This window comes from Octopus sinensis, linkage group LG19, assembly GCF_006345805.1.
Source record: "Octopus sinensis linkage group LG19, ASM634580v1, whole genome shotgun sequence".
In the NCBI taxonomy this organism is placed as follows: Eukaryota; Metazoa; Mollusca; class Cephalopoda; order Octopoda; family Octopodidae; genus Octopus; species Octopus sinensis.
The window spans coordinates 46481970-46496329 of NC_043015.1; the positions used below are offsets into that span (position 1 = coordinate 46481970).

General features: G+C 38.3%; 2 protein-coding genes across 4 annotated transcripts in view; one reads left to right on the forward strand and one right to left on the reverse strand.

The window, feature by feature from the left end:
• Positions 1–895, forward strand: part of LOC115222251 (parkin coregulated gene protein homolog) — a 24800-nt gene extending 23905 nt beyond the window's left edge. For both annotated transcript variants that reach the window (XM_029792409.2, XM_036511467.1), the window contains exon 5: positions 16–895. In XM_029792409.2, the coding sequence (XP_029648269.1) occupies positions 16–176 (161 nt within the window). In that variant the 3' untranslated portion in view covers positions 177–895. The remainder of the gene's footprint in view (positions 1–15) is intronic.
• Positions 458–13737, reverse strand: LOC115222312 (U6 snRNA phosphodiesterase-like). Of its 2 annotated transcripts, XM_029792493.2 has the most exons (7): positions 13558–13735; positions 11207–11352; positions 9637–9817; positions 8039–8092; positions 4185–4290; positions 2774–2857; positions 458–1060 (listed from the first exon to the last, which is right to left on the reverse strand). In XM_029792493.2, the coding sequence occupies exons 1-7, from the start codon at positions 13701–13703 to the stop codon at positions 938–940; spliced, it is 840 nt and encodes a 279-aa protein (XP_029648353.1). In that variant the 5' UTR covers positions 13704–13735; the 3' UTR covers positions 458–937. The 2 variants fall into 2 exon arrangements, with proteins under 2 accessions (XP_029648353.1, XP_036367359.1); XM_036511466.1 differs by lacking the exon at positions 8039–8092 and having other exon boundaries at positions 13558–13737.
• Between the last annotated feature and the right edge of the window lie 623 nt (positions 13738–14360).

Here is a 14360-nt window from a genome sequence, read left to right on the forward strand (position 1 = left end):
TTTGTTATTTTTTAGTAAACATCGGTGATGAAATAGATTACAGCCAACAGAAACGAATGAATGTTGGAGACTTGATTCAGGAAACTTTAGAGCTCTTTGAACGCCATGGTGGAGAAGACGCTTTCATCAACATCAAGTACATGATACCAACATATGAATCCTGTCTTATGAACTAATTCTTGTTTCAGTCTTTAACCTTGGTGGATGGAGAGTTTTCTCAAATCAGGATTCATAACATAATTTGCTCATTTGGATGATATAAAAGATGTCTAATTTTCCTGATATATATATATATTCATATATATTCTTTATCTCTTCATTACTCAATGCTCTGTGGAATCTTCTACTACTACCACTATTCTACTATTACAATTGTTATGATTAATGATTATATTATTTACAAGATTATTTTAACAAAAATTAAAGATTTTAAACCTAGTTTCTTTTTTTTTTATTTCTTTCCTTTGTATTTTTCATCTGTTTTTCCTTCATTTATTTTTCCGATTAACTTTGCTTCGAACAATTACATCACGGAAGAAAACCATTTTAACCAACAAGCGCATACACCTCCCATACACGTGCACACATACATATACATGATGAGCTTCTTTCAGTTTCCATCTTCCAAATCCACTTACAAGAGCAATTAGAAAATACCCAAAGTGCTACACAGTGGGACTGAACCTGAAACTATTTGGCTGGGACACAAGCTTCTTAACCACACAACCAAGCCCTACACTTACATACCTCAAAAACTAAATAAAAAAAGTAAAAGAATGTCTAAAGCAACACAAAAATACCAAAACTCCTAAAATCCAAAATGTATTCTCCAAGAAGAAGACATGAGAATTATTATGAAAATAATTTATTATATCAATGAAAATAAAGATATATATATATATAAAAAAGACATTATTTTCATATCAATGAAATTATTTCAGTATCTGTTCCTTGATTTTAGAGGAAATTTGAAATGTTTGTTCCCAATTTGGCAATGTATTTCTGTAATGGAGATGACAAAACTGTTGATATGTTCAGAAAGGTAATCGTCCAGGTGATTCTTGAAAAAAGAAAGAGAAAGAAAAAGGAAAATTAATTTTGATTGTTTATTAATATAAGTTTATTAGGGATGACCTATAAGGGGGCAAGCTGGCAAAATCGTTACCCACGCTGGAGAGAATGCTTAGCTATACTTCATCCAACTTTACGTTCTGAGTTCAAATGCTGCTAGGGTTGACATTGTCTTTCATCCTTTTGGGGTTGATAAAATAAGTACCAGTCAACTGGGGTTGATGTAATCAACTTATCCCCCCGCCCTGAAATTGCTGGCCTTGTGCCAAAATTTGAAAGCATTGGCAACACATAAAAGTGACCACGCAGTGTCACATAAAAGTGCCCATGTAGTTCCACATAAAAGTGCCTGTGCAGTGCCACATAAAAGCGTCCACGCAGTGTCACATAAAAGTTCCCATACAGTGCCGCATAAAAGTGCCTGAGCAGTGCAAAATAAAAGTGCCCATGCAGTGCCACATAAAAGTGTCCATGCAGTGCCACATAAACGTGCCCATGCAGTGCCACATAAAAGTTCCCATATAGTGCCACATAAAAGTACCTGTGTAACGCCATGTAAAAGCACCCAGCACACTCTGTAAAGTGGTTGGCATTATGAAGGGCATCCAGCTGTAGAAACCATGCCAAATCAGACTGGAGTCTGGTGCAGCACCCCAGATTGCCAGCTCTGATCAAACCATCCAACCCATGCCAGCATGGATAATGGACGTTAAATGATGATGATGACCCACCCTTCCCAATTCTTTGGATTCTTTCCTATATTCTTCACCTTGTATCTTAAGAGTATGCTCTGACCCCTCATCACTACCATCATTGTCTTCTTTCCAATTACTCTCATCCACCCTCATAATATGGGGGAGCCATGAATCTCCTCTTATAGCAAGACCTATGAGCTCTATCATATTTAACCTCTCAACACCTAGCATGATGTCACTGCTCTCTTCACTAAAAAAACCTATTAAATGGTGGGTCTTTTCTCTGTCTCACAAGTTACTTGGTAACTGTACTAGTGCCAGCAACACAAACAGAGTACCGAGTGTTAAGAAGAGCAGCTAGCTATAGAAAGTATGCCAGTACAGACATTGGAGCTCAGTGCAGTCCTCTAGCTTGTTAGAACCTGTCAAACCATCCAACCCCATGCCAGCATGAAAGACAATCATTAAATTATGATGATGATGATGAAGTCATATAAAGTTATGTAAGACAATCACTTTAACTCTCAAAGCAAAAATGCTGCTATATTTTGTAGTGTAAACATAAACCTTATTACATAAATAAGTACTGGCATGACAGTGTTGGTTGATGATTGCATTTTGCAACAAAATAATTTTGGGTTCAAATCTCACTGATTGTGCAGCACTTTGGAGAAGTGTTGCCTACCATGGTTTTGAATCAACCAAAGCCTTGTGGATGAAATTTGGAGACAGTGAGGAAAATTGTCAGAGAGAGAGAGTGCTTTAAAGGAGATTTATTTGGCTGCTAGGAATAGTAACCAAATCTCCCTCAAATCAGATACTATCAAGATGCATTAGATAAAGTAGTCCTACACAGCCTAAAACAATGGAATGATCACAGCTAGAATGTCTTTGATCATAGATTTGTTTAACTAAGGCTGACTTTGAGTAAAACACGAAATCAAAAATCTATGGCAAGAATAAAACTCTATAACAATAGCATAGTAATATTCTGATATGAAAATTACCTGTAAATTCTGCATGGTTTCTTCTGGTATGGCATTTATAACATCCCCTAAAGACCAGGCAATACTCACATGGAAGGATGGGTCCTAAAAATACAAGATATTTGAATTTATTTATTCATAAAAATCTATAACTGAGACTTTTGAACATTTCTAACAATGGAATAAACTTCAATAATAAGCTTTACAGCTCCGAAGCTGCAAAATAAACCTTATCAGACTATTAAATATTACCACACTCAACATTATCAGATCATTAAACATTGGCATACTAAACATTATTAGGCTATTAAAACATTCTCATACTAAACATTATCAGCCCATTAAAGCATTCCCATACTAAACATAATTAGACGATTAAACATTATGAGCCCATTAAAACATTCCCATACTAAACATAATCAGACCATTAAACATTACCAGCCCATTAAAATATGCCCATACTTTTAAACAGTTCCAGCAAAAAGAAAAATGCAGAGGTTTAATCACATCTGTAAAATGACTGGATCATTTGCAAAAAGAATCATATTTGGGAAAACAGAAGAGGAGAGGCCAACCAAAGAGAGACTGGTTCAATGATAGAGTGATGCAGATGAGAATGAAAACATCAGAAGGCATAAAGAAAACTGAAGACTGAGGGGAGTAGAAAATATTAATAACAAAAATTGAAGCACCCTCGATGACAGAAATGATATGGGATTGATTTGACTTGAATTGAAACATTAGCAGAACTATATCCTTCAGGATATGTATCAGATATATGCGTATATCGCTTTATCTTGACATTGCGTGTTAAATGTAAAGCAAGTGTCACCATTACAGAAGCAATGAACTCCATTTCCAATCTTTTATGAAAGCGTGTCCAGCCACAGAGAAATATTACCTTGCTTGGACAACAGGAAGGGCATCCCAAGCATGGAAAGTAGACGTTGAGAAGGCGGTGGTGGCAGCAGAGATGGTGGTGATGTACTTTAATACAAGACTAACTTAATTTTAAATTGTGGCAGCTTAGATAACTTGTTTCTTTTAGCCACATAACAATGAATAATAGATATTTATTTTTATAAATGAAAAAGAACATTCGAGCAAGGTCATTGCCAGTGCTGCTGGACTGGCTCCTGAACAAGTGGCACATAAAAAGCACCATTTGAGCGTGGCCGTTCCCAGTACTGCCTGACTGGCCCTCGTGCCAGTGACACATAAAAGCACCAACTACACTCTCGTGGATGGTGTTAGGAAGGGCATCCAGCTGTAGAAACTCTGCCAGATTAGATTGGAGTCTGGTGCAGCCATCTGGTTCGCCAGACCTCAGTCAAATCGTCCAACCCATGCTAGCATGGAAAGCGGACGTTAAACGATGATGATGATGAAGTTTATTTCACTTTTCTTAAAAGATGAAAACAATTTGACTTACTGAATAAAATGGAGGTAGATTAAAATCTTTAAATGCTTTGTCCACATAGGTTGTGTAGTCAAATAACGTATCTGTTGAACTGGTCACTTGCAAAGAAAGAAAGGTTCTGTAAAAGAATAATAGTAGCAATAGTAAAAAAACAGAACCAATCAATCATATCAGTTTCTAGACCCACAAACACACCAAAAATATCTAACCACAGTCAATAAAGGAGTCTTTATGTGGTTACCCGAGCTTCTAGAGATAGCTGTCAAATCTCTCCCAAATCACATCCTACGAGCTTAAAAGAGAAAGGAGGTAATTAATCGCATTGTCCCCAATATACATTGTCTTAATAATAAAAAAAAAAAAAGGGGGAAAAAAATCTTCTGACTGCTGTCACGGACTGAAGGTTTTCGATTCTGGTTCACTGCATAAAGGATAACCTGAGATCCAACAAAAACAATAACAGCTGGTCATAACACCGATAATAGCTTTTCTACGTTTAAATTGCATTGGATTACTTTGTATGCCACCAGGACAGAACTCAAATTTCGATCTGCTAGAAATAGCAGTAAGTTTTTTTTTCTCACATCACACTCTGCCGTTTTAAAAAGCGGGAAGATTGAATGATATAGTCCTGGATATAAATAAATTTGGAAAATTATAGAATGGTCGCGGCTGGAACGTCTTAGATCTGCTCAAGGAAGATAATAAAGGGCGAACCAACAGCCAAGTCCCATCAAAATCAGGAAATACAAGGGAGACAACTCCATCAAACATAACGCCTATATAATTAAATTTGTTTTGCAAGATCCTTAATGCGAAATCGTATGTTGATACAGATATAGTATCTAGTGTGTGGTGTGGAGAGGTATCATTTTGTCAATAAGAAAGATTCTATTTCACTTCATTTTCCATCCAGTGAGAGATAAGGATTTCACTTCATTTATTTGTCAACCAGTTAACCAAATAACTAATCGGGTTTTTTTTTTTATTTAATCGTTCGATTAATACATCAATCAGCTGGCTTGTAAGAGTCTTTTCGTCACTATTCACGATCTCACCAAATAACATGCCATCATTACTCCAGACATATCTCCTTACATATTCACTTTAAGCATTCTTTTGGGTTTAAATTCTCCAAAGTCATCCATTTGAGAAAATTCGAAATATTCATAGTTGTCTCCCTTGAAAATTTTTTCTTTTTAACTTTTCTCCTTGCTGTGATTTAGTAGTAGTAGTAGTAGTAGTAGTAGTAGTAGTAGTAGTAGTAGTAGTAGTAGTAGTAGCAGTAGTAGTAGTAGTAGTCATCGTCGTCATCATCATCATCATCATCATCATCATCATCATCATCGTTTAACGTCCGCTTTCCATGCTAGCATGGGTTGGACGATTTTGACTGAGGGTTGGCGAACCAGATGGCTGCACCAGGCTCCAATCTTGATCTGGCAATGTTTCTACAGCTGGATGCCCTTCCTAACGCCAACCACTCCGAGAGTGTAGTGGGTGCTTTTACGTGCCACCGGCACGGGGCCAGTCAGGCGGCACTATCAACGACCTCGCTCGAATCTTTTACACATCCCACCGGCACAGGTGCCAGTAAGGCGATGCTGGTAACGATCACGCTTGAATGGTGTCTTTTACATGTCACCGGCACAGAGGCCAGATAGTCGCTCTGGCAACGATCACGCTCAGATGGTGCTCTTAATACCCTACTAGCACAGGGCTCGAGTGCCAGTAATGCGACGCTGGTAACAATCACACTCCAATGGTGCCTTTTAAGTGTCACTGGCATGGAAGCCGGTTAGTCGCTCTGTCAACGATCACACTCGTATGGTGCTCTTTGCACCCCGCTAGCATGGACGCCAGTCATCTAATATGATTTTGATTTTTGATTTTTGATTTCACTTGCGTCAACAGGTCTTCGCAAGCAGAGTTTTAGTGTCCAAAGAAGGAAAAGGTACGCAATAACAAAGGGCTGGTAATGCCCCTGGCATAGGCCATGTAAATAAAAAGATAGAACCATGAATTCTTGTAGAATTGTGGACATTCAACCACTAGAGATAGCAGGGATTCATCTCCTCACCAGCAATATATGAGAAAAAAAAACAGTACCAGAACAGGCACTTGTGCTGAAATTAGCCATTGAGCTTGTAAAAAAAAAAAGTTCTGCAGGAGTGGCTGTGTGGTAAGTAGCTTGCTAACCAACCACATGGTTCTGGGTTCAGTCCCACTGCGTGGCATCTTGGGCAAGTGTCTTCTGCTATAGCCCCGGCCGACCAATGCCTTGTGAGTGGATTTGGTAGACGGAAACTGAAAGAAGCCTGTCGTATATATGTATGTATATATATGTGTGTGTTTGTCCCCCCTAACATCGCTTGACAACCGATGCTGGTGTGTTTACGTCCCCGTCACTTAGCGGTTCGGCAAAAGAGACCTGTAGAATAAGTACTGGGATTACAAAGAATAAGTCCTGGGGTCGGTTTGCTCGACTAAAGGCGGTGCTCCAGCATGGCCGCAGTCAAATGACTGAAACAAGTAAAAGAGTAAAAGAGTATACAATAGATCTACATGCTGTAATTCCCTACGTAGTACAGATCTCTACCTACAACAGAATTCTATCTTTAATAGTATCTGTATACTATAGGTCTCTACATGCTATGGATCTTTACATACTATAGATTGCTACATACATATCCCTGCATACTGCAGCTTTCTACATTACAATAGAACCCAACACACTATAATTTTATATATCCTATACAATTTATACATCTGTAGAACTCTGTATACACTCAACAGAACAATGGAACAGCCTGTTTGTGAAATTAACATGCAAGTGACTGAGCACTCCACAAACACAAGAACCCCTTAATGTAGTTCTTGGGGAGAACAACATTAAGGGGTTCTTGTACTTGACACAGAATTTGACAAGACCGGCTTTTTGAATTGCAGGTACAACTCATTTTTGCCAGTGAGTGTACTGGAGCAGCATGAAATTAAGTGTCTTGCTCAAGGACACAATGCGCTAACAGGAACCGAACTCATGATCGTGAGTCAATTAGCTTAACCACTAAGCCACATGCCTTCACTTTGTATAAACTATAGATCTCTATATATTATATATATAATATGTTTAGTCTCAAGTCAGTCCTGATTGAGTAGAGATATGATCAAAGCATTGTTGCTGCCTACACCAAAGATTTGTTTTATCTTCATGCAGTGAACTGCAACTTAAGCCTGGCGGGTTTCTTCCTTCTTTAAGTTGTGGTTATTGAAACATTTCACCTTTGCACGGCAAGCCAAATAAATATATTATATATTATATATATTATATATATATTATATATATATTATATATTATATATATAATATGCACCAAATGGCAGTTGCTAAAAAGCTTTCGTGAAGTAAAACCATGTAGCAACACCAAATGGCGGTGCCCCAGCATGGCCACAGCTCATGAGCTGAAACTAGAATCAATCAATCAATCAATCAATCATACATCACTACTACTTCAGATAGTGGAGGCACATGGCCTAGTGGTTAGATCAGCGGACTCACAGTTGAGGGATCGCGGGATCGAATCTCAGACTGGGGGATGTGTGTGTTTATGAGCGAAACACCTAAGCCCCACGCGGCTCTGACAGAAAGTAATGGCAAACTTCTGCTGACTCCTTCGCCACAACTTTCTCTCACTCTTTCCTCCTGCATCTTGCAGTTCACCTGCAACGAACCAGTGTCCCATCCAGGTGGGGAACCTATAGACCAAGGAAACCGGTAAACCGGCCCTTATGAGCCAGGCGTGGCTCGAGAAGGAACAAACTATGTCTCCAAGGGTTCTCATTCAAATAAAACCAAAAGCAACTTACCGAGTATTTTCGTCATTGGTGTAAAGTTTTATGGCACAAAATCCACACGATGTACTAAAGGAAAAAGAAATAACAAAGATACATAGATATGTGTGGCATGGAAAATATGATGGGATTCTATCAGTTTCCATCAACTACAAACTCAGAAATCTTTTGTCAGCTTAGAGCTATAGTAGAAAAAACTTACTCAGGGTGAGCTGGCGGAAACGTTAGCATGCTGAGTGAAATGCTTATCGGCATTTCATCTGCCGCTATGTTCTGAGTTCAAATTCTGCCAAGGTCAACTTTGCCTTTCATCCTTTTGGGGTCGATTAAATAAGTACCAGTTATGCACTGGGGTTGATATAATTGACTTAATCCGTTTGTCCGTCCTTGTTTGTCCCCTCTGTGTGTAGCCCCTTGTGGGCAGTAAAGAAATAAGAAAAAACTTGCTCAGGGTGCTATGCAGTGAGACTAAACCCAAGACCACATGGTTGGGAAGCAAATTTCTTAACCACACAGCCACACCTGCACCGAAACAGTACTATAAAATAAACAAGTGCTTTATTTGGCTTGCAGTGCAAAGGTGAAATGTTTCAATGACCACAACTTAAAGAAGGAAGAAACCCACCAGGCTTAAGTTGCAGTTCACTGCATGAAGATAAAATAAGTCTTTGGTGTAGGCAGCAACAATGCTTTGATCATATCTCTACTCAATCAGGACTGACTTGAGACTAGACAACAACAGCAATAACAAATTCTAGGCAGCTGCTCTCTTACTTCACCACAAGACAGACTTTTAATAATGGTTTCAAATTCTCTTTCCATAAAACCCATGAACTCACCCACCCTCTCCAATCTCCAGTCCACTTCCCTGTAATTTGGGTCTACCTCCACCTCCAACATCACATCTTCCCCATCTTCTCTCTCTCTCTCTCTTCTTTCTCCCCACTTGGAGTAGCCATGAATAAGTAGTAGGCTTACAAAGAATAAGTCTTGGGGTCGATTTGCTTGACTAAAGGCAGTGCTCCAGCATGGCCGCAGTCAAATGACTGAAACAAAAGAGTAAAAGAGTAAATACTGAATAGCATTCTCTCTGACACTCTACAGTTTCTGCCAATTCCCAACCCCAAGGCATACATTCAATAACCCTCATGCACACATCACTGGGCTAAGAGAGCTATGTTGTTACATTCTGTCCGTTCTAAAACCAAACATCCAGGTAGATCAAACATATATATGCACATACATACATATACATACATAATAAAAAAATAAATGCGCCCTTTTAAAGCCTAGCCAGGCTCATGGGCCCGGTTTCCCGGTTTCAATGGCGTATGTGTTCCCCAGCTGGATGGGATGCCAGTCCATCGCAGCGTTACTCCTTTTTGCCAGCTGAGTGGACTGGAGCAATGTGAAATGAAGTGCTTTGCTCAAGAACACAACGCGTCACCCGGTCCAGGAATCGAAACCACAATCTTATGATCATGATGCTGACACCCTAACCACTAAGCCACGCACCTCCACATATACATACATAAGCTTTCTGTATTACACATGGTTAAGATTTTGATCTTCTCTACACGTTTCAGCACAGAAGTATAAAAAATTGTACAAACCTGACAGCATCCTGTAGACTTACTGACAGACTGTCAGTGAGAGGCTGAATCCAATGATGACGTATTGGCACTGTCTTTGACAAACTAAGATGAAGCTGAGAGAATGCTTTGAAATCTGCAAAAGGCTCCAGTTCCGAAAGTAGAAGTCTCTGTATTTCTGCAAAGTGTTCGTTTCTTTCCACTGGAGAAAGGAAGAACAGTAATAAAATTTAGCTGAAAAAAATCTTCCCCAAAATTACTTACTAATGTAACAGCATAAAAAAAAAAATCCTCCTCCTCCTCATCATCATTATTAACTTTTAGCATGCTGGAGACACATTATGTTGCAGTATGAGTTTTCTCCCCTCTCAATGTGACACAATACATCTGCTGCTACAGGGGACAAAACTCATAAAAATGTCATGGTGCACGTAAGTGTGCTAAAGGTTAAGATCCACTTTTTCATGCATGGCTCAGATAGAAATTTATTGAGACAAATTTTCTACAGCCAGATGTCTTTCCTTTCACCAACCCTGACCTGTTTCCAAGTAAGGTAATATTTCTCTATGACCAGACATATTTTTATGGAAAACGACACAGCTTATATAACAATGGCATACAACTTGTACATTGTTGTTGTTGTTCTTGCAGTAGAATTTTATGCTTTTGTATACCATAAAATTCGCACGAAAAACTTTTGTGATTTTTATAACTCCTTGTGAGTTTGTTAATTCCTCGTCACCACTGTTATAATCCAATGTTGAACTGTTGTAACATCCACTCCAGTATAGCAGTATAGTTAGTTAGACAAGTAAGACATGACTATCTATGACTGACTACACCCAACTGCTCCTACATCACAGTATTTGTAACGACTAGCACATACCACTTGTCACATGGGAAGAGTGTTCCATTATTATTATTATTCTCATAACATAAAGGATAATGATGATGATGGGAAACAGGAATTTAGGTTTGAGTCAAATATAACAAACCACTCCAAATCCTTGTTAGAACATCCATGTTTGAAATGTTTTAACTGATAAAGAGCTTATGTAATGGATGCATTTCCTATTGTATATGACACAGACCTGAAATTTACATATTAAATGATTTCAAAATATCATTATTTGGTTCAATTTCATTATTACAACTTGTATGTGTGTATGCATTCATGCATGTATATATGTATGTATGAGTATATATGTATATGAGTGTGCCTGGATGGATGGATGGATGGATGAATGGATGGTTGAATGGATATGCACGTTTATGTGTAGCCTTGTCTTGACATTATGTCTACAATGTCTTCCACAGCTCAACAACATCTTATCAATCTAGCATGTCTGCAACAAATCCAATATCCACCACAAATCTAAAACATCTACCACCATCCTACAATGTCTACAACCACTACTTTACAATGGTTACCAAAACACTACCAGACTTATCGGCACTCTGCAATGCCTATGACCACCAGTCTACAGTGCTTATTGCCACAATACAGAATCTTTCTTACCACCTTACTACAATAATCATACACTTTATCATTTATGATAGATTAAAGAAGCAACTAAGTAAATATCCTTACCTTCAATGTACACATGGGTAGCCCAGTTACCGGCAAGATGTGGGAAACTTCGAATACGTCCTTCATGAAAATCAGGATTGTCAACGATAGAGATTTCTTTTTCTTTAAACATGTTTTTAATGTCATCTGGCAATGGAAGTGGGTCTCTGAAATAATTTACCGCAATCATAATTGAAGAGGACAAAAAAAAAGTGACTTGGATTGAAGTATATTTTTCTAACATAGGCTAAGGCATGACTGAGTTGTAAGAAGTCTGCTTTCCAACCACATGGTTCCAGGTTCAGATCCACTGCATGGCACTTTGGGCAAAAGTGTCTCCTATAATAATCCCAGGCCAATCAAAATCTTGTGAGTAGATCTGTTAGACGGAAATTGAAAGAAGCCTGTTGTGTGTGTGTGTGTATCTTTGTGCATGTGTTGGTTCCCCATACCACTGCTTCACAACTGATGTTGGTTTGTTTACATCCCCATAACTTAGTGGTCCAGCAAAAGAGACCAAAAGAATAAGTACCAAGCCTAAAACAATGTCATTCTAAAAATTAAACAATCACATCATTGAAATCTTGAAGCTACAAGATAACACATGATGAATTTAACCCTTTCATTACCAACCCGGCTGAAACCGGCTCTGGCTCTGTAATACAAATGTCTTGTTTTCATAAGTTTTGAATTAAAATCTTCCACCAAACCTTAATCACAATTAATGTTTCTAACACTTGCTTAATGATAACTAAGTTATTTTACTAATTTCTTTGTTATATTTAAAATAATTCTGAACGCCTTACTTCCCTATGCATGGATACATTGAAACTCCGACGTCTGGCAGCTGACTTGGTAGACACCCATAAAATTATCAACCATCTTACAAACAATAACTCTGAGCACCTTTTCAAACTCCATCTGTCTAACACCCGTGGACATGTTTACAAAGTCAGAAAACAGCACAGCTCCCATGACTTTCGGAAACATTTTTTCACACTAAGAGTTGCTGAAGCATGGAACAAACTGCCTGCATCAGTTGTTAGTTGTCGGAGCACTGCATCCTTCAAAACTTCCATGCTTCCTGAGATTCGCCAACACTACACCTGATTACACATGCACTGTTCACTTTCCAGACATTTGTACATTACTGCATATGCTTTATGCACACTTTTGACAAGTTGTGGTGCACCTGAACACTGTATACAATAATTTCATTATTATTAAAAACAGAGCATCTCAAAAGAAATATAGTAACGAAAGGATTAAAACAAGGTGAACAAATAAGCCTTACATTTGATAGAGTAATCTGAATGCTAATGGGTGAATCTATTTTCAGAATGGTGCCTTGGCAGAAGTATTAAAGCATCAAACAAAATACATTGTAGCATCTGTGCCAGCTTTTAGCATTCTGAGTTGAAAACCCATCAAAGACAACTTTGTTTTTCATTCCTCACGTGCTGATAAAATAAAGTGCCAGTCGATTACTGGAACTGATTTCATTAACTAAACTGTTCTCTACAAATTTCTGGCGTTTTGTCTTTGTTAAATACATTTTAATTTTAAATTTGTTGTAAGCATATAGAACTCAACGGAAAGCTTTTAGATATTTACTTGTCTAGTAAAGTGATTTGATCTGATACCATGTGCTGAAACTGGAGCAGTTACATTGTGCGACAATAAGCAAAGTTAGCTCCGGCGGAATTTGAACTCAAGAGCGTAAAAAAGCCGGAACAAATGCTGCAAGGTAGTCTATTGCCTCTAACGATCGATTCGCCTCCTTATGAACCAATAACAAGCAATAATTTCTAACATAGGCAGAAGGCCAGAAATTCAGAGAAAGAACTATTTGAAACTATTTCTTGACTTATGCTTATTTTATTGACCCCGGAAAGATGAACGGTAAAGTTGATCTCGCAAGGCATTTGAACTCAGTATTTAAGGCACCGTCCACGTACAAATGATTTTGCCAGACAAATATATTTCTTTACTACCCACAAGGGGCTAAACACAGAAGGGACAAAGACAGATAAACGGATTAAGTCGATTACATCGACTCCAGTGCGTAACTGGTATTTAATTTATCGACCCCCGAAAGGATGAAAGGCAAAGTCGACCTCGGCGTAATTTGAACTCAGAACGTAACGGCAAGCGAAATACGGCTACGCATTTCGCCCGCCGTGCTAACGTTTCTGCCAGTTCGCGGGACGATTCACAGAGACTGATTTCCCAACGTTACTCGACATTCGGTCAGGAATAGTTTGCATCTTAACACCGATATCACTCAAACAGGGGAAACATTATCATTGACACCGTTTTACTACAACTCGTGTATTGTCGAGGGACAATTTATAAACATACGAAGTTCTCACCTGTGTCGCCTTTTATTATTTATTTCTTTTTCAGGTGTTGCACTACAAGGTGATTTTCGTTTTAAACAACTCTCCTTGCTGTCTTCCTCATCACCGAGATCAGAATCTGAACTTCCCGAATAATCAACAATTCTTCCACTTGCCATTAAGATTGAGCCTACCGGTGTTTCACAAAATTTACTTCCTTATCAATTTTTTTCCATGTGCTTCACTTGTCAAGTGGGTTTCACTGGTGTGCTTGATGTTTGATAAAAGAAAGTTGGGATCTTTTCGGTTTGAACGGCAGTTTTTTCTAGCGGTGTCATATGAAATTGTCACCCACAATTATGACCCTAGAATCGATCTATTGCATTTCAATCTGTTTTAGGGTTAGGGTTAGGGGGGAAGGGTATCTTTTTTTCTTCACAAATGTAAATAAACCCAATCTGTTTCTTAAACGAGGGACATATTCATACGGCACAGGATGTTTTTAAACTCAATAGACGTCACTGATTGGTTGAAATTGAAGAAAAAAAACAACAAATATGTTACAAACTATAGAATTTTCTCAATAAAGCCAAGAGAAAAAGATGTTTTATAAACACATTCTACCAGTATACGAAGTTTAAAAGTGTATAGTTACGTGGAAATTATTTTTAAAAACTACCGTTCACACCGAAAAGATCCGAAAGTTGTCCCACAGCTAAATATATTTTTTACTATTTCTGATTATCAGCATTCTTATGGCAGTATCAGTGGTGAAGAAATGCCGCACAACATTTAATTTCGTTCTCTTATAGACTGAGTTAAAATCCACCGGGTTC